The 27905-nt window shown below is 41.4% G+C and overlaps 1 protein-coding gene across 1 annotated transcript in view; it reads right to left on the bottom strand.

The window, feature by feature from the left end:
• LOC128591331 (uncharacterized) overlaps nucleotides 1-27905 on the bottom strand; it is a 75368-nt gene that overhangs the window by 44071 nt on the left and 3392 nt on the right. The window contains exons 3-4 of the mRNA XM_053598824.1: nucleotides 26126-26184; nucleotides 4234-4303 (exon numbers count right to left, since the gene is read on the bottom strand). Coding sequence (XP_053454799.1) covers nucleotides 4234-4303; nucleotides 26126-26184 — 129 coding nt within the window. The remainder of the gene's footprint in view (nucleotides 1-4233; nucleotides 4304-26125; nucleotides 26185-27905) is intronic.

Below are 27905 nucleotides of genomic sequence, written 5' to 3'. Positions count from 1 at the left end.
GAAATTCAAATTTTAGTGTCCATAAATAAAGTGCAGTCATTTATATAGTATACTACAACTACAGGGTTGAGTAATTGCAAAAGCCCATGGAACCTAAAATACCTAAAATGTTTAATAGTGAGCCATTGAAGAAACCATTTGCCTAAGTGTGGGTCAATGTTTTTAAAAGAGTGTCCTAAGGATCCTGATGGTTCAACAGAGCTCAGCTCAGAGCAGTGAGGGGGAAGGATAGCCTGAAGAAAGGGCCATCTGGAAGATGTATCACATTCATTCAACCATAATCATTCTGCTTTGATCTCTTTTATACTTTGGAAATCAAAAATTGATTTTATAAAAGTTTATAAGAAGTTTACAACTGTGGCAACCTGAGTTTTCAAATCATAACAATTCTCCAGTCTTTGATTCTTAGTACTTTCCAAACTAAATGCTTACTAACAGGCAATACACTTTCCAGGAATCTGTTATCATTATTTCACCACTTCTCTTCTTCCAGAGAAGTAGCCCTGGGGACTTGTCAGAGATTCATTCACCTTTTCTCCCCACGTCCTGGCACAGCTCTTCCCATCATCACCTCTGCCTATATCTCTTTTCCTCCTCTTTCTATACCAACTTTCTCAACCTCTACATATTTTCTCACTCTCTTTTTAAACAAAGCTTACATGTGACTCAGGCTGACCATGACATCCTGATAACTTCTGCTTCACTACTGTTTTGCAAATTCTGTCTCTTTCTCTCCAAGAGAGAAAAATGAGTAGGTTAATTGCATGAGTATTGTAGTCAGACAGTCCAGATTTGAATCTTGGTCCTTCGACTTAGCAGTTCTTCTGCTTACCAACTGGGCAGGTTATTTCTCCGTATTTCAGTTTCCTCACTGAGTATAATAGAGCCAACAATGGTAAATGTCTCCTCAGATCATTGTGAGTATTAAGTAGATATGGATGATAGAGCACTGGCTGGCATGTAGTAAACATGATGAGGTGTCAGCTCCTTTTACTATCTGATTGGCTCACTCAAGCCATGGGTAGGCCCCTTGTTGATCTCAAAGTATTTTAGGGCTCATCGCTCATCAACTACCACCCATAAGCCTAATCAGCACAGGCTGGATGATAGGACATGGTAGATTACATTAAAGGCCTGAATTCTTTTTCCCTCCCTATTTCCACTTGCTTTTTTTTGTGCAAATTTTCAGTATCTTCCTATTTGGGTAGGATGTGCTTCTCATACCTGAATGCTAGGTTTTGTATGTGACTTGGTTTGGCTAATGGAAAGTTGGCAGATATATAAGTAATGCAGAAACTTTAAAAGGGCTTATACAGCTGAGATTACCCTCTTGATCTTCTGCCATCATCATGGGAAGGCCAGGCCCAAATTGACCTGTTAATTCCAGAGGATGAAGAAAAGCATGTGGGGCAGAGCTGTCCCTGGCTAAGCCTATGTAGACAGCCAACCAGATCAGCCTGCAGACTGATGAGAAATAAGACATTATTGTTGTTTTTTACCACTGGGCTTTGGGTGGTTTGTTACATAGCACAAGCTATTTTAGGAAAAAGATACATGTCTAGTTGAACCTTGTAACGTATCAATTTATTCCGTTAAAAATCACACTCACATACTTTCATAAAATATTTTTTACTGAATTCATCAAACTATTCTTTTTCTTTCAAACTAGGTTACTCAGAGTTTCTAACTTTAGAAACTCTGATGTTTTCCCTCCTCCCATTGATTCTCCTCATTTTCAAATTTTTTCAGTCTTTTTTTCCCACAAACTCCATAAATATCTGTAAAAGGCTGAAACAAGATGTTTTGATTTGCCTGTCCAATTCTCTTTCGGATTCCCTTGAAACTCATCTGCTGTCGGGGGTACTGCAGTTGGTTTGCGTAGCTGCAGAGGGTGCAATCAATCTGCAGACTTCTAGGTCAGTGGGGTTTGAGGAGAAAAAGAATGGAACTCATGAGAATGGAGGAACAGGGTGGCTTCTAAATTATAAACTGAAGACTTTTTTTTTTTTTTTAAGAGAGAAACAGAAAGGACGAGACATGGGTTCACTTCAAACCTTTTTCTTTGTAGAAATCCATCTATTGAGGCTGAGACTATAGAAAAACAACCAAAATAGTGCACATACATTAAAAGTAGAGATTTAGTCTTTGATCCAGATGTATTGACTTTCCAAATGGGCTATGGGGAAAACTAGGATCAGGGATAACAGTCAACTGAAGGGCATAGAAAGAAATAACTTCCTAGAAGGGATATTGACAATTGTTTGTTCTTGTATGCTGTGTTCTAGAGTAGCCCCTGGATTTCATTGCTCACCTCCTTAAAGAGAGTAATGATCTGTGGTAACTGCACTCACGCTGGATCCAGACTGCTATGTACAAATCCTGGTACTACTACTTATTAGCTATACAACCTTTGTCAAGTTATACAACCTCTCTGTCTTCTCATGAGTTTGGGATGAGAAGGTTATAAATTCGTTAAACCATTTTAAATGTTCAGAAGAGTGCTGGGCACATACCAAGCACTTCATAAATGTGTGTTGTTATTATCATCCCTTTTGTTATATGTATTACTTCTATTTTGGTGATCAAACCTAGCCAAGGGGGTTGTTACTTAAGATAGGATTGAACAAACCGACTACACTCTCCTACCCGGTCAAAATATAGATATCGTCCTCTATCGACTGAGGTTTGTCCATGTGACCCAGTCTAAACAATGAGGTTCCATCTTTAGATTTGATGGCTTTGTAAGAGAGACACATATGTTCTCTTCTGCTAGACATCAGCTCATAAGGAAGTAAGCTGAGGATGAAGCCAGTTACAAAGAACAAAATCAAGAGATGGAAGAATAGGTCCTGATGACAACATTTAAAATCCTAGAATTGAAATCAGTCTGTCTCTCTCTCTCTCACACACACACACGTACACACATGTGCACAGAGTATATATTGGAGGGTGAGGTTATAAATGTCCTTTTTTGCCTAAACCAGTTCAAGTTGTATTTAATAATAGAATTTGCACACCTTCTAATTATTTTTACAGAAAGTTTTTTTGAAACTTTTGTTCCTATTTTTGAAATTTTTCAGGACATTCAGGCTATTACAGGTCAAACTTGAATGAGCAAACATTAATTACTTTTTTAAAAAAGGCAATTTCATCCAGGTTGAGCTGCCAGAAACTGTCATCTCAAGAGATTTTTACACGAGTTAGGGGCTTTAGGAGCTTAGAGTAGAAACCACCTTGCTCTTCTGTCCTAAGTTATGCATTAAATCAAGCTGAGTCCAAGCAGTCATGGAATATAAAAACTGGAAATAAAAGAAAGCAACTTTGATCTTCTCCCCACATGAGATTTATCCTGACAGTCTGCAACACAATGAAATAGATAATGGAAATCCTTTGTCACAATAATTCAGTTTAAATGCATTATCAGATGAATAGACTCAGTTATCCACTTCAGTAAGGACTGTGAGAAGCAAGATTGGAAATCCTCCCTTCTCATAAACATTCCAAAGGATTTAAAGGAGTTTGTAAGCTGAGGCAATTGTAAATGAGGCAAATTTACCTTGAGTGAGCTATTCCCCATTCCCCTTATAGGGCATGGATTAGTAGTCTTTCTTTCCTTTCCTACACTCCCCTCCTATCTATGCTTCCTAAGAATATCTAGTAATGTCTCGGGAAACAGTTCCATCTCCCTGGCACCAGGTGTCTGCACGTAGCTCATGCTGGGCCAGTCATAGTCTTGCCCCTTCACAGCCACAGTGATTGGTCCAGGCTATGGGCATGTGAAACAAGTTGATCCAATCACGATCCTCTTGCAGAATTTATTGTTATTATTTTTGGTGGTGGTGGTGTTGGTGGTGGTGGTGGTTTTTAAAGCTGATGAGGAAGATCTGAGTCCAGAATTGTCTTCAGCCATGGAGAAAACAGATTGATGACTGGCATTAGTAAACGGCACTGTCACAGGGAGAAGTCAAAATGTAGAAAAGCAGTTTTCAAGGCCATAGTCTCAGTGATTACTGAAGCCAGATTTGCCTCCCTTTCCCATGAATTTCTTATATAGGTCAATAAATATATCTTAGTTTCTTGAGAAAGAGACTTCCAGTATCAGCTCTCACAAGTAAAGAGCTTGGGAAACATTCCCATCCTTACACAAAAAATCTGGAACGCAAAATCAATTCCTTTTTTTGGACTTTCTTTGAAATTCATGAGGATCACAGTCTGGGGTGCAGGGGGACTCACCTTCTGAGTATTAGCTCCAGAAATCCCACCAGGTTTTCATAATTGAGGTACCAGAAAGATGCTGTCATGGCTCTGGCAAGGACAAGGAAAGAATCATCATTATAAAATTTACCCAGTGCCTTCTCCATGAAAAACAAACAAACAAAAAACCCCAATCTTACATCCAGCAGAAAGGACTTCGCTAGAGCCTTATACAGTAGGAGAATGGACATTCTTCCACCTCCTTCCGCCAGGTTTCCTGTACACCTAAGAGAGGAGACAAGAAACCCTCACTGCTAGTTACCACTTTAAGGAAACAGGTTAGGTATGCTTCAGCCAGAGACGGGAGGATGAGGCAGGGACAATAAGCTATACCACTGGAGAAAACACCGCTAAGGTCACAACCTCAAGACTCAGGCCCGCTAAAACACTGAGATTGAATTAGAAGATTATAGAATGCTTCCCTTCTCCTACCCTTAGCACCACATTTACAGGACCCCAATAAAATAATATTAGATTATTTTAAATAAAATAATACTGCAAAATGCAATAATAATAGGGTATCATATTTAGTGTTTTTGCTAAATAAGTAGATTACAACTGCTTTTGACACAGGGAGAGAATGTAGGTAATTATGTAAAATAACAGTTACGTTAATTTTGTCCACATTAGTAACCATTTTACTGTATATGTATTTGTAGTATTATGTTGTATACCTTATATACCATAAAATTTAAGAAAATTAATAACAGTAATATAATGTTTTAGTGATTATAGCATATGGATCAGGGAAATGAATAATAACAATGTCACAAAAGACAGGAGGTATGAACAGAGAATACTTTAAGCTATCTGTACTGTATGAGAAGAGCATAGTGTTATATGAAGGTGATAATCGATTTAAAATGTATATTACATACTGGATATAGTGCTTCATTTTGAAAAGATGAAGAAGTCCTGGATGATTATAAAACAATGCAAATGTGTTTAATACCACTGAACTGTACACCAAAAATGGTTAAAATTATAAAATATGGTAAGCATATTTTACCAACAATGTTCTAAAACCTAAGAAGTATATTGTAAACTCTAGGACAACCACTAACAAATACTTAAAATGAAGTATAATTTATTTATTAAAAGAGAAATAAAATGGAATTATGTAAAATGCTCAATCAAGACCAGAGAAGGCAGAAAGGGGGAGGTGAGTAACAAAAACCAAATATGCACAGAAAGTTACAAATATGGTAGAAATTATGTCAGTAATCACTTTGAATGTGACGGTCTAAATATGCCAGATAAAATAGATTGTGAGAATGGATTAAGAAAGCAAAAATACAAACAAGATCCAACTATATGTTATCTACAAGATATCTACCTTTAACTATAAAGACTTCAATAGTTTGGAAGTAAAAGGTTATAGAGAAAGACATATCATGCTAACAGTAATTAAAGGAAAGTTGAAATAGCTGCATTAATTTTAAACATAGCAGACTTCAAAACGAAGAAGGTCATCAGGATAAAGAAGGGCATTACATAATGATAAGGGGGTCAATTGTCCAAGACAAAACAGTGTATGCACCTAAAAGTGGACTGTAAAAACACGAGGCAAAACTGACAGAACTGAAAGGAGAAACAGACAAATCCGTTTTTATAGAGAGTTCAACACCCCTCTGTCAATAATTCATAGATCAAGCAGGCGAAAATCAGTATGGATATATATGACCTGAACAGTACTGTCAATCAGCTTGATCAAATTGACATTTACAGACTACTCCAGCAACAGCGGAATACACATTCTTCCCAAGCTCACATGGAACTTTAAGATAGACCATATCCTGGACTATAAAATGTACCTAAAAAAGCATACAAATCCTACAGAGTATATTCTCAGAACACAATGGAATTAAACTAGTAACTAATAACAGAAACATAACTAGAAATTGCAGAATATCTTAAAGTTAAGCAGTACATTTCTAAATCACATGTGGAACAAAGAAATGTCAAGAGAGATGTCAAAGTACTTTGAACTAAATGAAACTTGCCAGATATATGGAATGCAGGCTAGCAGTGCTTGAAGGAAAATTCACAGCATTATATGCATATATTAGAAATGATCGAAAAAAATCTACAATCAATAACCTGAGCTTCTAGCTTAAGGAACTAGAGAAGGGAGAACAATTTAAGCCTAAAGTTGGCAGAAGAAAAGTTGTAATGAAAATTAAAGGAGAAACCAATAAAACTGAAAATAAAACTAGAGAAAATCAACAAAACCAAAAGCTCTTTGAAATGATGACTTCTTGAGATAGTTCAAATTGTGTTCGGTTACAACCAAAATGTTTTATTAAGCTATACACACTTATCCCCATGTTCTAAATTTTGTTTTCTCTTTCCCACCTGTACATCCTCACTATAGAGAAGATTTTTCTGATGAATGGGCTCATAATCATATAATACTGATTATATGTTAATCAGGATTGTTGTACAGGGTATGATGCAGGTGTTCAATAGATAGTGGTTTAAAAGATAAACGAATTAATGTTTCCTTTCCACCATCTTCCTGGATGTTGGATTATTCATGTTCTGACTACACACAGCCAACTCTCCATCCATGCAGAGATCATCTGCCTGATCACAGATATGACACAGTGGAGGAAACTGTAGCGACACAGCCAGCCTCCCATGCGTTTGTGTTTTTGATTCTCCCACTGCCTGCTGGAGAGAGGGGTCTACAGAAGAGGAGACTGTGTTGTGTGACAGCACATGCATTCCACATACCAATAAGCTTCCATCTATAACATGTCTGGTCCCTGTCTTAAGAATTTGGGGGATTCAGTAAAATGTAGACTGGTCCATTTCCAAGCCCACGTTAGCACTCATACCAGATTAGCATACATTCTTTTTTTCCCACCCATACACATTTTACTTAGTTGTATTTGACAGTTCTGCAATGGTGTGAAGGTTACACGATCGTACATATGTAAAAATATGTCACAAAAGTTTAGCTTTAGACTATATATCCACATCTAGTATTCAGTATTTGCTATGCATTTTTAGATATTTCATGAGGTTACAATTACCACTCTTTAATTTCAAAAACAGTGTAAGCTGGGTGGCACCTGTGGCTCAAGGAGTAGGGCGCCGGCCCCATATACCAGAGGTGGTGGGTTCAAACCCAGCCCTGGCTGAAAACTGCAAAACAAACAAACAAACAAAAAAACAGTATAAGCTTCTAATAATTAAACAATACCTTGATTCTATTGTACACTTCGATTTTCTTTCTTTTTTTTGTACATTTTGATTTTCATGTTGCTATCCTTGAAGCACAGATGAAAAGCATCTGTTTTCACTCTTCAGCTACCTGGTTAGAGAGAAATCCTATCTAGGGAGAGACAATGAAACTTCACTGCAAGTCACATCCCACATGAGTCATTATTGATTATCAACCAGTAGAGCACTGCATTTGGGACAGAATTTGAAGAAAGGGTAAGGGTTTTTTTTTCTTTAAACCTATTAGAAACTAGTTAATGAGGGCCTCTGGGGCTTCCCAGAGCCATTCTTAATTTATTCTTTCTAAGATATGACAGGTTTGTTAACACTGGTCAAATTGTCTAGAGTAGCAAAATAGGCCATTGACCTGACATAAAGTGCCTAAAATATGTAAATTACATAAAGAAGACATCACTAAGGTATTTTACTGTCTCCCTGGAACTGAGTTCTACAAACCACCACCAAAATCAGGTCCTTTTCAAGTGCATAGAAGATATCTTTTTTGTGCGGTGGGAGGTAGGGGATCATCCTGGCCCCCAAATAACAACGTTAAAGGGGAGCCTAGAGACAGCATTGACTAAGAGATCAAATACCAGTTACTAACGGAGTCCAGCTCTACCTCTCATTTCTCTGGGGAATTCATGACCTGCTGGGGGTAGGAGGGTAAACAAGAATACGGCATTTTCTAGTGCGCAGAAGGCCAACCCAGCAAGCCACTCAAGATTTCTTTTGACACATTTAAAAATACAATGAATGGATTTGTGTATCAATAAATATCTATACAAATAATTTCTACTATTCCCCAGTAATTTCACTCCCCATATCACCCTTGATAAGTAAGAGATGATCAATAGTATCTATAGGGTAGACATGACTTTCCTCCTGCTTCCTGATTCAACCACAACAGACTATAAAACAATATCATTTTTGCCCAGGTATAAGCTTTTATATTAAACACATTTCCCTTTTAATTATTCATCAAAATGAAGAAAGTATTTTTTTCATGACTACATGAACCAACAGTTCAACATCAAACAGGACGTTTGTCTCAAACATTTCTGACACTCGGAGATATTCTGCCTTGCTCTTCTTCCTTAGAATCCAAGCCTGCACAATCAAACAAACAAAAACCCTTCTGTAATGATCAAGAGTTTCTGTAGAGAAAAGGTCACTTCTAGGTTAAAATAAATCACAACGAGTGATCTGAAGGGTAATGGTTTGCAGCAGTATTTTTTAAAATTCCATTATGTCTTTTAAATGAATTTAAAGAGAGCTGCATGAACCGCATGCTCTCACGGTTACCATTTAATGAATGTGTGTTTGTGTGCATGCATTTTGTAGGAGCACCATAGAATTCAGACCATCAGTAAAAGATTATAGACACCACCATCCTCCCCAGGGCCTCAGTGCCAACTCCACCCACAATAAACCAAAGGCCATGGAGAGACAGGGAGATAGTGTCTGCTCACTCAAAAATCCACATTTCAGGGCATACCAACCATCTCTCAGCTGAGGAGGTAGTCAGCCCAGCATCGCTTTATTCCTTCCTTCCTTACATTCTCTGTGGCAAGTTTCTTCTATCCTCAAGACCTCAGAGAGATCTACGTACTGTTTCCTACACTGAATGCATTATTACTATATCGCTGTGTTAAGTCGTTACACATTCCTTCCGTGTGCAGTACATCAGTGCTGTGGTTTGAAGACAAAGGTAATGTGCCTTCTATAAAACAGGCACAGAGACACCCAAATACACTCCAGACGTGCATGCCTCATTGTTTTCCCCATAAGCTTAAAAATCACATTCCAACTCATACCATTACTCTTAAATGTCTCTCCTTCCACCATCTGCAAAATAAAAATTCTATGATTACTTTTCAGCAGACGATAAAGGCATTTCAAAAATTTTTGTAGTAAATATACAAAATAAAAACAACATATTGCCTAATAAATGTTCTGTCTTCTTGTTTTTACTTAATCACTCCAACATGAATGCGATGCCGCCAGGAGAAGCTTGTTTAGGAACAGAAGCAAAAGAAAAGCTTTCTGGCCCCGTTTCCTGCTGGTTACTCACAAGTTAGCCATCGGGGTGCTTTCCCTCTTGCTCTTTCTCACAGAGGCAGACGGTTCATTATTCTCACCCTACTGGCTGTCATTTCTATCCATAGATTAAGTCATGCATGTAGCTATACGCACATTATATTCTCCTGTTTTACACATAAATAAATGACAGTCTATTATAAATTTAGTGGATCACTTTTAAGAAGTGAATGGCAACATATCAAATAGAATATACAGTAAGTTTATGGAAAACAGAAACCCAGAACAAATGTCACTGTACTTTAGTTATTCTTACACGACTCCTTCTCTGTAAAATATAATAAATACATATATCTTCTAGAGTTTAAAATCAGAGTGGCACTTTCTATAGGGAAATTTCTATTGTTATTAGATCAGCTATTTCCATAATGGCAATGTATATTGATTTAATCACTCACAATATCAACATCTTTTGTTAGAAGCACATTTTACATTGATTCGAGCCACTTGGGCTGGGCAAGTGTTTAAAGTACTGAAACTAAAAATAGGTTTATCAGGATCTGTAAAGATATTTTTGCTAAGTGTTCATTGGCTTAAAAATATCCTTTCAAAACAATTCAGATTATTTGGCTGAGAGGTTCATATGCACATATTGACCCAGAGGCTGTGATTTCCTGTATGACAGAATCTCTTACAAAATTAGTAACACAATCCAGGTTCAGTTTACAGGCATAATAGAGTTCTCCCCAGAATGTAAGAGTCTGTGGAGATGATTTTTTTTGTTTTTATGATGGTGGCGTGGATGGATGGGGAGAAGGGGGGGAAGTATGGGAAGCCGAAAACCAAAGTTGAATAAGATAAAGATACAGAAAATACAGTTGAAATGATGTTTCCTTGCTCATTGTAGTAGCCTTTGTAATGAAAAGGCAACAGCGATTCTCGTGTACCTTGATGAGAACACGCCAGTGACTGTAACACAGACACAACACCAACCCTAGAGCCATCCCAAAGCTGGACAGCACAACACACCCCAGAAGAGGTTGCCTGTCAAACTGCTCTTAAAAGACCAGTGCACTTTATAAACACTAATATTTATTTTAGTGATTCCTCTGGAAAAATACCTTCCATCCCTAATTGGCCTTCTATACAACAGCAAAGTCAACGGTCACCAGCTAGAAAATGCAGGGGAGGGGGGCGGGCACGACCACCTTTGTCTTTCATTCCTCCCAGTGAACAGGATGCCTGGGAAGGGCAGGCGACTTCCAGGAATTCAAGGTTGCCGAATTACTAAAATAAAACACACTTTTTACATACATCAATAAATCAGCCTGCCATGGCAAGACGGCCAGCCGGTTCCTAGAGAAAATGAACCCTTGTGGCCACTCCTCTGTTGCCGGACCGGATCACAGAATCCTACAGGACAGGCTCAGGGCAGCCGGCAAAGCCCCGTGAGAATCGACACGCAATTTAACCTCCAGAGAAAATCCCCGCGGAGAAGTCGGGGGCGGGGGCGAGCTCAGCCTGCGGAGCTCGGGTGGGGTGCGATGGCCCCCAGTACCTTGGGGAAGGGCGGGGAGGAGCAGGCGGCCTGCAGGTCCCCGGGCCACACAGGGGCGCGCGCAGGGACAGCCGGGCCTGAGGCCAGGCGGGAGGACTGCGCAGCCCGCTGCCGCCAGCCACCCTGGGAACACGACTCTGCCACTTACCCCGTCGGTGTTATTAAAAGATGTTAAGGGCTCCAATGGTTAGATCGAGGAGAAACCTCTTTCTTTTTTGTCATATGGAAATCCCAATTAAAAAAAAAATCGGAGGCAGCATTGGGCTCCCGGTACAACCCACAGAGTCTGCACTCCGCCCCCAGCCAGCCCTCAACTTGCTGCAGCAGGGGCCAAAAATCAATCCCAAGCTGGGAGTGCGCAGGCAAAGACTTCCCACCGGGGCAGGGACAGAGTCTGCCTTTGCTTTGAAAGCAGTAACCTGCGAGTGGCATCAGGAGAAAGAGTTCCTACACAGTGTTTCTCTCCAGAGGTTTCATATATGACACTTACAGTACCTAAGTCCTGACACTGTCCCAGGTACTATCCCATGACAATGGGACAGTCATGTCCCATGATTCTCAAAAAAAAAAAAAAAAATCCCCAATCTTCCTATGTCTAACAGAGTGTGCCTGGCAGCGTTCTGCACCCCGGCCCCACTCAACACAACCAGTAGTCCCCAAAGACCTTCCTCCGCCCTAGGGCAGAGAGACTTTAAATGCCCCTTAGGTTTTAAGAGGGGAGGAAGGAGGAGGGAAGGAACTGGGTTTAGTCCATTCAGAGGTGCCCTGGTTAACTGTCTCACTAAATGGGTGGAATTTTTTAAAAAAGAGAAGTCTTAAGCCAGGAGGTTTGGAAAAACACGTGTGACTGTGCAGTGCTCCTGGGCTGATGGGTCATTTTACTCCAGAGATAGGCCTGCCCAGACCATCTAGGTTTGTCACACACCAAACACCCAGTAAGGCCTGCGTGTCAGTGACTAAAGCAAATGAGATCCAGCTACGATTTGCTGGAAAAGTATATATTCAACTCTATTAATTAATAAGTTGCTAATTTTGGAATCTGTGATAAATAAATCTGTGGAGGCTGGCCCTGGGTTGGGGGATAGTTAATTTCCAACTTGCTGGACACTCCAAGTCTGCCATATTTTGAATCAGGGCAGGCCACCTAAGCTTAAAGGGCTTTGTTTCTTCAGTAAGTCTTCCAGTTCTTGGTCCAACAACTGATCATTAAGGGACTTTTGTGGTTAACATATAAGCATATGAAACATGCCTGTTGTGAATTTAAATTATTTTAACTAATTACCTTTTTCTTACACCATGAGTACAGTTACCATTTTTCAATACATTAAATTGGCCTTTCTTGCTATGAGTCTCAATCAGTAAGAATTAATGGTACAATAAATACAGATTAGAACTGAAAACACAAATGAGAGAAAAATTGGAGATTTCACCAGAAGCTCAGAATAGGGTGGCCAAGGCTTTCTCGTTCTCATCCATGAGCAGCATACAGAAGGGCAGGATAAAATGTGATAAAGTGGCAGAATAATGGATACCTGTAGAGAGACACAGACACTGTACAACAGCCAATATGCTTTTTCTCTTTTTTTAAATTGGCTTTTAATGAGCAGCTGTTAAAGTTCAACAACAACCTATTAACCACTTCAGGGTCTGCTTTATGAGAAATGTGATCTGCCCTCATAACTCAGAGCTCTGCAAATTCCAGTAAAGTAGGGGCAATATGGTTTTAAAAATGAATCAGTATGCCAAAGTAATCGCATTGGGACATGTATGTCCTGATAGGTGAGGGTGGTTGGGGAAGGAGACATATTGAGATTCAGCTTCGGTGTAGATGAAGAGCTGCAGCTGTTTTCTTGGTTTTACCAAAAGAATGAAAAATGTCATTAGTTTTTTTCAAGACAAATGCAAGCAACTGGCTTTGTTGCTATATCTCCCTCCCTCCTTCCTCCCTTCCTCCACGGCTTTAGAGAAACGCTGCCTTAAGATTGTAGCAGGGATAACACCAGAAAGGCTATGTTAACCACTGTGATAAAAATGTGTCAAATGGTTTATGAAGCGAGTGTATGATACCCCATGATCATATCAATGTATACAGTTATGATTTAATAAAAAAAAATAAAAAATAAAAAATAAAAAAAAAAGATTGTAGCAGGGATGGAATCACAGGGTCTGGCTACATTAGCAGAATCACAGACAGCACCAGGGTGATGTCTTCCCTCTCCAGCTCTAATTATTTATCCAGATCAAGCCTGACTGCTGGAAATTCAGCTCTCTCCAGGTGGTAACCAAGCTGAAAGGTTCTTTTCACTGAGAAATGATGGACTGGTGGCTGGCATAGAGCCTACAGACCAGTGAGGCCTTGTGGGCAGTGTCATGAAATAAATACCCAGGACCATACCATTTTCCTCAATTCTCCCCAGGAAGGTATTGGTCAGTTTTTAAAAATTAGGCAAGTAGAACATATCTGCCGTGCACAGAACATACAAAGATTGAACCCCTGGAAGACATTGATCTTACAATTAATTTTGTGAAATGAGGAAAGGAGGCCTGCTGAGATTGTTGGTATTTTATAGCTGGAGCATCCGTTTAAAGTCCCTATAAGCAGTCAAAGCAGGTTGCTTCATTGTTCCTACTTATGGGTGCTGTTTTCTCATGCGAGTCTCCTGAAAACAGAAAATATTCAGGAAGCATTTACGTTCTCATTTGCTCCAGTTCAAATAAAAACAGAAAGCCACCAGCACTCAGGCAGCTCCTTAGCTCCCCTAAAGCTCTAAGTCACTCCCCAAACTCCACAGAATAAAACATTTTAAAAAATCAATTTAAATCGATCAATCCTGTTTATATTTGCCTATTTTTAAAAGCTTTGTTTGCGGCAATGCGTCATTTGAATGCTTTCCCCTTCCTTACTGCTTTCCTAGGACTGCAAAACTACTATCACAAACCTGCAGATTTTAAATTGATCAGGCCTGTGATAAGACAAATCACCTTCAGATTCCTTTATTTTTCTACACTCACAAAAGAACATGGCAGTGAGCGAGGACATGTCGTGAATGTGTGGGCAAGGCACACCATAATGACAAGGTTCATCCAACAAAGAATACAGGATAGGTTTGGGGAGACAGTGTGTGTACTTTTAGTTAGAATTTCAAATTATGCTGTGTTTAGTCTAATGTTAAAATCCATTTGTATTCTCCACATATACAGCCACCTCTTAACAGTACATTTGAGGATTCTTTTTCCTATTTCCTGATAAGGACGGGAATTCAAAATCTGCCAAGGTGGATTAGCTTGCTCAGTTTTAAAAAACAAATTTCCCTTTTTAAAAATCCCTCTCTTGTGGCAACTGACATTTTAATTTAGAGTTTGAGAAGCTGTGGGATTTTATTTCAGTGTTCACATCTGACCAAACCATTTCCTCAAGTGCAACTGGGATTTGTAACATATTTATCAAATTTCTCTAATAAAATGTTCATCCATATTACAGTGTCTACATTTAAGGGAAGGGGCTCAAATTATTTAGAGAGTAATTAATATGAGTTTACTCTATAGCTAGCTTCTTATTACATAGTAAATGCCACAGAAGCACATCAAGTATTCTATAGAACAAAGTAGTAATAGAAGAATTAATAGAATTTGGAGGTGGGTATAAATTTAACCAGGTGGGACTATGAGGTCATTCTTATACCCAGTATAAAAACCACTGCCTGGTGGGGTCTGGGTGTGTGCCACACCTCTTAGGGGCAAGACACAATTGTAAGAGGGACTTTACCTAACAAATGCAATCAGTGTAACCTGGTTTCTTGGACCCTCAATGAATCCCCAACAATTAAACAAAAAAACCCACTGCCCATCCATTTTGTGATGCCATTTCAAATACAGAAAAATTTCAACTTGGTGGGAGAAAAAAAGAAAACACACACTACATCTCATGTTAATAGGTTGTTTTTAAAAAAATAGAAAATATTAAATTAGTATTCATCGGTAGACAATATATTAATTATAAAATATGAATGTTTTTAAAAAAATAAATAGAACGTAGAGGAATTTCCCATTTCCAAGGGAAAACAAAAATCTCACCATTCTTATAGCCATTATACAGATTATAGACAACACTGTTCAGATTTAGAAACTTTTTTATCCTCTTTAAGAAAATGTTTATTGTAGTGATTAGAGTTTAAAATAAAACCCTCTTAGGATGTCAGGGACATTTCTACTGCACACAGCACTTGCAGTTATTTAAACATTTTGAGCTTCTTTGTCTCAAATGCATCTAGTTCTACTCAGCCCAAAATCACTTGTTTTCTTCACTTGATTGCCCGACAAGATCCACTGTTCTTCTAGGGCAGCAGTTCTGAACCTGTGGGTTGCGACCCCTTTGTAACAATGAAAATACACTGCAGCATTAGAAAGGTTGAGAACCACTGTTCTAGGGGCTTGTTAAGGGTCCTCAAGCTGAAGTTCCCCTCTTTATTTTTTTACCCAACAGTGTACTATATAAAGTTATTGGAGCACTGGTCCATAATCCTAAAGTAAATAGCCTAGGACTGAAACACTCTACCCTGGAGAAGAGTTGGTTGATTAGCTCTATGCTAACTTGGCCAGAGACTTCAGGATGGAGAGCCAGGGCAATCCACTGCCTGGGGGGTCTCCTGGGGTAGAGTGGGCCACATGGGACCACCCAGCTCCTAGCCCAAGGTCCTGTGCTTTTTCCCCCTGCTCTAGATTTCCCTGCATGCTCACTGTGCGGCCTCGGTGCTGATCATTACTGGCTGTGTGATCCTCACGTTAGGGAGGCAGTCCAGGTGGACCATGAATGCTTTGTCTCCTACGAGGAGTCACAAGACAGACATTATAAAAATCAACACTATGCTGTAGAGTTACAGGGTCAGAGTGGTTTAAGTGATTAAAGTACCAGTATTTGAAAGGAAAACACAATAGACTTGAATGTGATTTGCATTTATACAAACTTGACATTTGTACCACTATTGCGAGCTACGGTAGATGGCAGTCTTATTTTGCTGAAGAGGCAAGGTGACAGGAACTACCCAGCATGCTAATTTCTCAGTCCGGGATCGTGTCTACTGATTTCAGTGTGTTCTCCCTCAGAAGTCTGAAGCTCTGAACACCCGTCCAGCTAATACTGGGATGGGGCTGCCCTGTGCTTAGGTGGTGACTCTGCAGGTGGGGTGGATGGATGTGGACATGAGGAAGGAGCCAGGGATGACAGCGGGGTTGAAGCTTATGCAAATGGCTGGGGTTCCCAGTGGCTGGCAACTACAAAGGGGACTGTCACATCCTGGTTACCATGAGGCTAAGAATGTCCCACAAGAGAGCTGCTGAGGCAGCGTCCTTGAACCATACCCCTCATTGTATCTAATGGCCTGAACCCTTGGGCTACCACCTGAAGCCTGCCGCATGGAATTCAGATGTGGCAGAGGCGCCTGTGATAAACCTGACTCAGCCCCAACTACCCAGCCAGCCTCCAGCCCCTGCAGAAGGCCTTAGTTTGCGAGTACAATAGGAACTTTCTTAAAAGGGACAAGAGTTGTGTTAGCAAGTACCTTTCAAAAAGACAGGGATGTACACCAGGGCAAGTAGACAAACCCCGCCCCACCGCACCCCTGCCACTCGGAGGGAATCAAAGGCAAACACGAAGGAGGAAAGTGCTCCGACAGGCGATAGGGCCTGTCAGCTCACAGAACAGGGGCCAACTCCTGTCCTAATCTCAATCACCAAGAAGCAACAGCACACAAGAGAAAGCAGAAGGAAGACAGCTCAGACCCTGCGTGGAGTGCAGCGTGGCATAAATAAAGTAAATAAACAATAAATCACATAGTCTCCCTGAATCCTATGACGTGGCTGGCAGGGCCCTTTTCGGATTTTAGACGTGCACCTCACTAGAGCTGTCAGCCATCTCTGCCTGCAGAAAAGAGGGATTGCAGCTATTATTGGCTGGGTGAAAAATATCCCCAGCCATTTGTTCTGAATGGTCCTTTCCAGAAAGTGGTTTTCTCTTGTCCATAACAACACTGAGCACCTACTATGCGCCAGGCACGTGTCTCAGGCTGCTGTATGCATGTATCATTCAGCCCTCAACACTACCCTATGAGGTAGTATCCTACTTTACAGACTCCCAAACTGACGCACAGAGAGGCCAAGTAACTTGCCCGAAGGTACACAGCAGCAAGGAAGTGACATACCAGCGTCTGAAGCCAGGACATCCCAATCCAAGCATTTGCTCCACTGCTCCCATAAACAGGCTCAGGAGCTCAACTTAGTGTTGAGGGTGTCAGCCACTCATCCTGCTCCCTTGGCTCCCTTCCCGTGAAGCCTGTGCCTGTCTGCCATGGTTCCTCTTCTTTCTGACGTGGGTACACAGAGGTACCTGAGATGACAGGTATTGTGTACCTGTGAGCATGAACCTGTTCCCTATTCTCTCGGCATTTCTCCAGCTACAGTTTGGGTTTTCCTGAGACAGAACACTGATCATTATGTAGGGTAAAAAAATGCAGGGTAGCTATTCCACCAAAGCCAGTATCCAGGGTTGACAGCATATGGTTATATATTTTTCAGAGACAGAAGTCTAATAGTCAAACAAAAATAATTCTGTAAGTCTTTAAAAAATGATCTGCAGAGGCAAACACAAATCATTGTGAAAGAAATTTTTTCTCCTAACAGGAATAAAACCCCAAGAAAAAAAAAGAGTTAAGGAAATGACTTAGTGACATGTGCAGAGGCAAGTGAAAGTGGGCTCTGGGGAGGCACATTACGGATATGGATGCGTGGAGGCCCAGCTGGGAGGGAGCAGCTAGGAAATGGGGCCCCTGGAGCACCCGAGCCTCTGACTTCTTCCTTCCTTTTCTTCTTCCATGGCTTGTGACTCAGAAACACCAGGAACCAGGGAGAAGGGCCCAGAAGCCTGGATTAAGGCAGCTGGGAGTCCAGACCTCTGAAACAACATGGCCTGGCGTGGCCTCTTTCTAGCTGTGTGACCTTGTGCCACTGGCCTGCTCTCTCTGAATCCAGTTTCTTCATTTACAAAATGGTAATACTAGTATGCACTGCATAGGTGTTTATAAAAATAAAATGAAAACATCCACATGGAGAGGCAGGAAATGCTACAAAGTGATATTTAGCACCAGCAGAAATAATAAGTAGTAGGCTTGGAAGAGGCCAACGATTCTCTTTGTGTCTTGTTCGGGTCCAGTATGAGGGATGGAGAGTACCCACACCTGTACAGCCCAATTTAAATGATATCCCTAGAGCCTGAGCCAGCGGCAGGACGTGAACTGAACTGCGAGGATCCTAGGCCCTGCCCAGCCCCTGCCGGCCCACCTGGCCCTTCTGGCAGAACAAGGATTGCGGACAGGGGAGGCTAAGAAGTGATCCGACCTGGGGGAAGGGGCTTGAGGGGTAGATGAGAGCGGGTGAATGAAGGTGCCTCCTGTAGGTGGGACTGTCTTTAAATCACACCAGGCCTCTGTGCAGACAGCTCTTTCCCCAGGGGGTTCATCAACCTCCTGAGTTGATGCGGTGTTCACGTCAACATCACAGTTACAGATCACTATGGTCCATTTCACGTGGGGCTCTGGTATTCAATATTGTAATCTTAAATCATTAATGAACTCAAGCCTCTCTCAGATTGCATGAATTGGTGAGAACAGCTCCCCATTGCCCAAACAGGCCACCGTGCCCTTCTGCAAAGTGTTCTCAGGCCTACCTGGGCCTGTCACAGGCCTGAGGCCATGCGGCAGCTTCCCCGCCTCCCCCAACCCATACTCAACACAAAGGCTCTGCCAGCCACAGTGACCCTGCAGCCCATATCAGCGTGCTGCCACCCCCTCCTCAAACACAGATCGAAGACTGGCTGTTGGCCTGGGCCCCCATGCTGCCTGGGGACAATGCACCCTCTCAGTGCACTTTACATCCAGTGACCAAAAGCTCTTCTCAAGGCAATGCTGCTCCACCGCTCTCAAGTATACACCTCGTAGAAATAAAGATACAAACGGTGCTGATGCGGACGACTGGGCCATTCTTGTGCACAGAAGGACCGCTCTGTGTGGGCCTGTGTGAACTGGCCTTTCTCAGTGGTTCAGTTGTCAGCTCAGAGACTGACAGCACAGCAGAGAAGAGCAGCTCCTCTACCGGCCGGTGCTGGCCACATTCACGGTGACGGGTCACAGAGGGGCCAGCCCGAGGCACCCGCCTCCTTCAGACTTCTGGGCCCTTGGGCTGCTGAGGGATGGGCTGGGGAAGGCGGTATGCCCCAGTCCAGGGGCAAGGGGGTGCTGCTGGTGCAGGGAGGGGCTGCAGCAAGGAGGAAGCCTGGGGGCTGATGGGGTGGGGCACTGGCCATGTTCTTCCTACCCAAAGTTGCCAAAAGGTCTCTTGGCTGCCAGACAGACAAGGCTAGACAAACTGCTGCCCCTCTTCACGGCCACAGCACGTAGGGGCTGACCTGCCGCTTCCCCTCTGGGGTTAGTTCCCTTTCCTGCTGAGGCTGCAGGGGGATGGAGGCCTAGCAGTGTGTCAACTGCTGGCCCCAGTCCCGAGGATGAGTCTCAGCAGTCCCCTCATCCAACTCTGACAGCCACAGAGGTGCCATGCCTTGGCTTAGCCAGCCCATGCGTCAGGATGGTGGCACCCAGAAGAGGAAGTTCCCAGACGGAGGAAGAATGAGGACAGAGGCTAAAGGCAGCCCACGGGGGATCGCAGCGTGCTGAGGAGAGACCGAGAGTCTGTGCAGGGCAAGGCAGGCCCGAGAACTGGCGCTCTGGTGTCTGCCTGCCCCACCTGCACTTCCATCCCACAAGAGATACTTGACACACTTGCAGCTCCTCTCGCCCTCCCTCAGGCTTTTGCAGCCACCACACAGGAATCTCCTCTGATGCAGCCTTCTCCCTGCCTCCTCCTTCCCTCCATCCAGACTGATCTCTGGAAGTAGCTCTGTCAAGGCCCACCAGATAAAGCCCTCAGCATTCTGGATCCACTCTTGCTAGACAATCCCCTCTCTTGACCAGCTGCTACTCTTTCTCCCCAGGGGACAGCAGGGCAGAGCTAGTGGCTTTCATCACCATGCACTTGTCCAGAGCAAGGTCTTGGTCCTCCAGGTTCCCCAAAACACCTTCTGGGGAGGAAGTGTGGCTCAGAGGGTGTGGCCCAGCTGTTCAAGGCTATCCTCAAAGCAGCAGCCCCAGAAGGTGGCTTCCAGGTTACAGCCAGGATGGCTCAAAATGGAGATGCTGGACTGGCTGGCCTGTGCTTCATAAGCTATGCTGGAGACTAGGGCGATGGGGAGAGGACAGCACGGGGAAGGTCACTGGTATCCTTTCTCTCCCACTACTGGTATTCACCAGCTGTATCTCAAAGTTCTTGTTCTTTCACAGTAGAAGTGGGTGGAGGAAAATGTTTTCCAAAAGTACCATCAAAGTGCTAGGAGGCTGTTGAGAACGCACATGTGGATACTAGCGGGAGGCTGGGGCAGCAGGAAGGACAGTGCTCACCAGGGAGGGGTGTTTATGGGTGCGCCATGCTGGGTGGGGGCAGTAAGAAGAGCTGAGGCAGCAGGGTGGGGGCCCTAGACGAAAGCCCAGCACACACACTCAGGGAAATCCAAAGGCCTCCATCACCAGCCAGAGCATCTGGTTAAGAATGCCCCAGACACAACAACACTGCAGGCAGCCTCCTGTGGCGGCATATGGTGCCAGCAGAGCCTATGCAAAGGCTCTTCCCCAGGGAGGGGGAGGATCAACTGTGAGTCCTGCCTGCAGGGGCACTGTGCGGGGAGTGGCCCCTGAGGAAAGAGAGCCAAGGCCCTGAGGTACAGGAGGAAGCAGGGGCCTTGGGAATCCAGCTTTGGCCAAAGCCATCAGAGGAAGCCCACAAGGTATCATACAAACCAGACCTGAGGGAGGTACAGATCAGCAAATCAGAGAAGACAGACAGATGAGCAGCTGGACCACACAGTGAGGCCCGGCCTGCAGGGCACAAAGGGCCTGCTTGAGGCCCTGTGCAGTGGGAGGGCAGGGCGCTGGAAAAATGTAGGTGTTTACAGGAATATAAAAAGAGCATATCCACAAAATGAAGAGGGTGTAGCCACCATGATGAAGAATAACACTGGCTATGACACTGGACATTCAAATCCCTGGGGACAGAATTCATAGACTGCATACCTCCTCTGCTTGGGGGAAACAAAATCAAGCCCATTGGATACTGGGTTTGCATGTCCAATTGCTAAAAGCCAGTGTGATCAAGGCACAGACTGAATGGGCCCAAGGCCACAGCAAGGAGGAAGAAACTGAACCTGAAGATGGGATCAAATGTTTTCATCAGATTTATTTTTATTTATTTTTTGAGACAGAGTCTCACGTTGTCACCCTTGATAGAGTGCTGTGGCGTCACAGCTCACAGCAACCTCAAACTCTTGGGCTCAAGTGATTCTCTTTCCCCAGTCTCGCAAGCAGCTGGGACTACAGGCACCTGCAACAACACCTAGCTATTTTTAGAGACGAGGTCTCACTCTGGCTCAGGCTGGTCTCAAACCTATGAGCTCAGGCAATCCACCCACCTTGTCCTCCCAGAGTGCTAGGATTATAGGAGTGAGCCACCGTGCCCGGCCCCAAATTGTTTGATTTTTAAAATGGGACTCTCACTCCTGAACCACCCCGACATGTACCCCAAAACCAAAACAAACCAAAAACCTTTCCAACAAATTCCTACATTATCATGGAGCATCTGCCCATCAATAAGAAAATAACTTTGCCACAACTTACATCTCAAACAAAAACTAAGGAGGGTAAATAGTCAAGCCTACTTTCTTTAATTTCACAAGGCATTTGGACATGTCTAAGTATTAGGTTTCCAACTAAACAGGAATGATTTAGGCTCACTTGAAATGGCACATACATTTAAGTATAATAAGAACAACATTATAATACACTAGTAACAAGCACGTTATATACTTATATAATATTCATATATTTATTTATAAATATGCAAAATAAAAAATAATATAATAATAGGTCCCCTGGCTGATTGTTACCCCAAGTTATTCCCTTCAGAGGATACACACTCTTTTAACAGGCACTGGGAGGTGCACTAAAGGTTTTTTTCTGTTACAATATTTCCTTCAATGAAATTAACTTACATTAAGCTCAACAGTTACAGGGTATAAGCAAATTGACTTGTTGATTTTTTCTTAACAAGCCATTAAACCTGAAAATCAACTTATTAAATGTAAAGTTAAAATGATTAAAAGTAATATATACCAAACTATTTCACTGGTAATTGAATTAGTGTATCTGTTTTTCTTTACCTGGATATGCTTTTTATTAAAGTGAAAAAACCCACAATTTTTTTTTTATGCTTAATCTATGACATCAACCTAGTTCTTATTTAAATCATTGTTGGAAGATAAAACAGTCCCACTGCTTTGCTTATTTTAAATATGCTACATCTAAGGGAAAAGAGGCCTGACTCTTTGGTTTCTGAAAATGTGTGTGTATAAATATACACACACACACATTGAGTTCTAGTTATTTCCTAATTTGGGTTTGACATACATAAAAATTACACCCTAGGAATTACAATGTACACTTCTGTGAAACAACTGTAAGGTAAGTTCAACTCTATTTCAAAGTTTATGCTAAATATTTTTTTAAATGATGTAAAAGATTCATGAAGAACCGAGTGAGTATATTTATGTTGTTTTTAATTCTACTGATAAGATTTACAAAAAATATGTACTTAAACTTGTTCTATTTTTCTTTAAATACTTTCACTAAGATGTTAAGGACTGGTGAGGAAGTAATTTATTAAAAATGTGTATTTGTATTACTACACTGAGTATTGTAATATTAAAAAATAATCTTTACTACTGTTTACTCTGAAAATAGTTCATGTAATTTCTTAGTTCATACTATTCTTTCTTCCTTCAGTTTATTAAAATAAATTAGTAAAACTATCCAAGATTTAAGGCAATGGCAAGGCCTATAAATGCAGGTTTCAATACTCAAATTTCTCTGAGTATTATATTTCCAATTTTCTTTTCACTGGGATTTAATTTTTCCCACTTACTGATGACAACCAGTAAGTCTCAGCTTTAACATTTTCAAATATACATTTCTTCATAGGTTAAAATGAATGATGCTTATTCAAATAGCTAATTCCTGAGTTTAAAGTTCTTGAAATAATCTCAACAGCATAATTTCCCAAGCTTAAGCCATCAAATTTGATTGCTTCTCTTTGTGCAAAAAGCTATATGCTACATATAGTTTCTAACTGGTAGAAAACTGTTGGTACATATATAAGGGAATATAAGATATTACTTATAAATGATATTTCTAAAATACGTAGCTGTCCTATAATTATATAAGGTGTCCATAAAGTTCGTGAGCAATTTACTATGTTAAACTATTTTAAATTGCACATCGACTTTATGTCTACCCCATATATTATTAAACTTTGGCAACTGGCTAGTTTTCAAATAATCCCATCGTCTCAGCAAACTTTATAGTCCTTCTTACTGGTAATCAGAAATCTGAAGAAAACAAATCAGAAGCATGTCAGTAAAGTAAATGAAAACAGGCAAAAGTTCTTGCTATGGAAAAACAGTAGGCGTGATCAGGGTTTGACAACGTGTCTTTCATATCTTCACAGCCTCACTTATCCTATTTTGCACACTCTTTGTGGTAAGTAGATTCTTCTAGGTAACAGACATAACCTAAGGCTATGAAAGTGAAAACTCTGGCATAATGTACTTTAAAAAATCTTAAATATTGCACAGGAAATGGTAGAGACATTTGTCCAGAGTAAGATTTTTGTGTGTGTCTACGAAGGAAAAAAAGCAAGTTAGAACCTGATTAGCAAAGAGCCCATTGACTTTATTCACTTACAGGAGACAAAGAATTCCTGATGGTAGCTAGGCTGCTTCCCACCCAGCAGACTGGGAAAAACATAACGTTCCCTACACTGTCCTGGGGCGGGGGTGTGGGTTGGGAGGGAGGTAGACTTTTGCCTCATAGGCTAGATACCCCAGTTCCCAGACCTGGCCAGCAACAAAGTCAGCTACCAAGTCAGCTACATAAAGTAACCAAACTATCACATTACCAGAAATAGCTACCATCACAAGCACTGCTCTATCAGGAAAATTGATTTTAAAGAATTAAATATAAATCTCTAAATGTGAGATTCCTTCACTTATCATTCAATGGGAAACTTAAAAAGAAAAAAAAAGAAGATTCAGTTTTCTTAACACATGGCTACTCCTCTGCTCAGTTGTTCTTAAAAATAATTTATGTAAAGCAGACTTTCCTCTAAATATACTGTGCTCTCCCATATACACACTGAAAATGATATTCGCATACAGTGAGCGTATGCACTGATACCCACATGGTAAAAATTTAAAAAATATGGACTGCATAAATCAGTAGCTGATTTTAAATACACACCAACTTAAACAGATTTGTTTGCAATTTCTGAATTTCTCAGGTAGAAAAGATCCTTCTTGCTGGCCATGGTTCTAGAAGATGTTTGTACTCCATGGAGTGTACAAAAAGGCTTCCCATACAAACAAAGAAAGGTTCCAAGATCTTGATATTCTTTTTTTATTTTGTAGAGACAGAGTCTCACTTTATCGCCCTCGGTAGAGTGCCGTGGCCTCACACAGCTCACAGCAACCTCCAACTCCTGGGCTTAAGCGATTCTCTTGCCTCAGCCTCCCGAGTAGCTGGGACTACAGGCGCCCGCCACAACACCCGGCTATTTTTTGGTTGCAGTTTGGCCGGGGCCGGGTATGAACCCGTCACCCTCGGTATATGGGGCCGGCGCCTTACAGACTGAGCCACAGGCGCCGCCCAGATCTTGATATTCTAACCTTGCCTTCGCTATTAAACATCCACCCGATGAATCTGATGGAGACCAGAGAAATCACTCTGTCATGCTACAGTAAACATGATATTTTGTGTGCTGCCCAAGACATTTTTTCTCATGAATATAAGTTGCCTGCCATTTATTATGCGATTTTTCCCTATTGACACCCCATTATGTATATTCAGTCAAGCTCAAATGAGATTTTAAGTGATCAATATACTGTTTGTACTGAAAGACTATTAGCAGCTCAAGCAATAAACTGCAGAGAAGCAAAAATGGAAGTGATATTTAGTGAAGAGGATTACGTGAAAAACCATGTTTGGGGCAAGGAAGCAGAGACAGGAAAGCAAAAAAGCAAGGGACAAGAGAAGGTAGAGAAGATGTTTTCCCTAGTAAAAATCAGCCTTCTAGAACCTGACCACTGATGCAATATGTAAAATATGAAATTGCAAAAATATCTTAAATTACATGTTGAGATTGCTAAAGAGGCAGGAAGGGGTCTAAACCAGCACTGGGTCCCTTTCGGAGCACAGGCAGTTCCCTCCTTAACCAAACATACTTGTAAGTACTTGATATTCATAAATGGAGCCCCAGGAAATCTGTAAAAATCCCTCACCATGCAATCTCTGCATGTGAAACAGCAGTGGCCTTTTATATACTTTAACACTTTTCACTTTATAACTTATGTGTACCAGATCCTAACAGCGTGACCTCCATCAGTTGGGCTAAAGCATTTTAGTTAATGTATGTGATAGGAAAGGTAACTTGGCAGCAGATGTAGGATTTCATATGGCCCCAAAGAGCTCAGCCCCTGAGCCTGGATGTATCTATAGATTGGAAATCATCCTCTTGAGCCAGGAGAAGATTAGAACAGGCAGAGCCACCCGGAAAGATACGACATCAATTCAGCATTACTCAGACACCAAAGGTTCATATTCTATTACCGTGAAAAATAACATGGCAGGGAGGAGAAGAACACCAGTCAGTGGCTATGATGACGGTCATGGTCATCCAGGCTAGGCATTCCCCTCGCTACCCCCCACCACCCAAGGGGATGACATCACCTCCTGCTAGACTCTTATTTGTAAGCTAGAATCATGGGTAGAAGGAACCAAAAATGGTGAGAACTGCTCGGGAGAGATCTTCAGAATGATCATTATTAATTTGGTTTGCTGAATTTACATTTTGAACCACTCTCAGGCAGAAGAGCAGAGTCACTATCCACTGTATCAAAAGAACACCTGTAAGACCAAAAGGTTTAGATCATTAGCAGTCTTAACAGTTTCCAAAGTCTGTAACAAAGATGTACAGTAATTTGACCAAAGGAGATGCATCTTGAGCTACATCTGAACAATAACTATCTCTCATATTTTCAGTTCTAACACCTAGAAGTGGATTACTTTTAAATTAGCAACCTAACAGATGACACATTACAACAAATGTACTGATAAGAACAAATGTATTAGTTTGCTGCCTCATCTGATGGTTCTCCATACTAAGATACCTAAACAGCAGATTCAGAGCCCAATCATTGCTATAAATGAAACAAAAATCCTCTCTACTGGCCAAGTACTAGTACAAAATTAAGTACTAAATAATCCTAAATAGCAATTCTAGTTTGTATAGGACACATGCGTATGTGGCAAAATGTGCACACCAAAGCACATTCTTCAATTTTGCAAAGATGTATGTACAAATATTTAACATCACATAATTTTAAAGAGGCAGCAATTTCCAAATGAGGCTATTCTCTACTGCATCAACCCAATACTCACATACCCCAAAACATATGAATATGTTAATTTTCAATTACTTAAAACCAATGATACTACTAATCCTACAACTCTGTGTAATAAGTAGATGGACAATTTATTTTCTTCAAATTCCTTGTAAAACATACATAACCTGACACCCTCAAATGGAAAAAGGTAGAGTCTTGGAAGCCATCACCAAAAGAAGTCAGACATCAGATGTCTGCCTCCATCCTGCAAGGTTCTCCAGTATCCTAAAAAGCTTAGTGTACATTAACACCATCTCTTATGGTAAAAATGAGATTTGTTGCCATTTGTAGGCTAACACAGCCCAGGTATTTATTCAGCCGTCACATTTACTTTACTGGGAGGTGGATGTTTTGAAATGTTCCTCATACAATGCTGTGTGCATATTTACTGTCTAACTCAAGGAGGTACTATTCTGGAACCTTCTGACACTGCAATTAATTGTGGAAGTGGGCTGAGCTAACTTCCACAAAATCATCACTGCATATTTTAAGGAAAGACCGTCTTTGAAACCAGGCTGCCAGGGGGCCAGTGTCTGAGCAAAGCACCAGAAATGTCTTGCCAATTTGACTCTTGAAGCTGCCGCTGAAATCTATTTTGATTTCAAAATGACCCGCAATCACAGGCAATTTACCTGATTGTGTATTCCTGGTGACTCTCAAGGCCTTCTAGGTGCTAGGATTTGCAGGTGTGGTTGGAAGATTTAAAAGAGAAGAAAGATGATATAAGTGGGGGGGAGGGGAAAAAAGCAGAAGATATTTTCAGCAGCTTTGAGCTTACATGTTAAGTTCAGAATAGAACAAGTGATTTTCACTTAGAGTATCACTTAAGGCTGGAAGAACTGCCGAGTTACTGCTAACCGGTCACTACATTCAGATTTGGAAATGCGTTAATTCAATCTAGCCATCGAGGGAAATTATCATTTTGTTTTCTTTAAATGACTTATTTAACTTTAAAATAGATGGTATTAACTAGTAGGCATCCTTCTGAATTTTTTTTTTTTTTTAAATTTAAAAGGTGTTTTTCGTTCCCTTGGTCAGACTCACTATCTGCAGTAGATTATGTGGGTAAGCGTAGATATGATAATAATGAATTGTGAATGTATAAGGCTTCTTTCTTCATAGCAGCTCAAAATGTTTACTTTCCCACAGGTTTGAAATAAGATTTGAAATCTTGGGCGGCAT

This window comes from Nycticebus coucang, chromosome 8, assembly GCF_027406575.1.
Source record: "Nycticebus coucang isolate mNycCou1 chromosome 8, mNycCou1.pri, whole genome shotgun sequence".
Lineage (NCBI taxonomy): Eukaryota > Metazoa > Chordata > Mammalia > Primates > Lorisidae > Nycticebus > Nycticebus coucang.
This window is presented reverse-complemented; position numbering and strand designations above follow the sequence as displayed.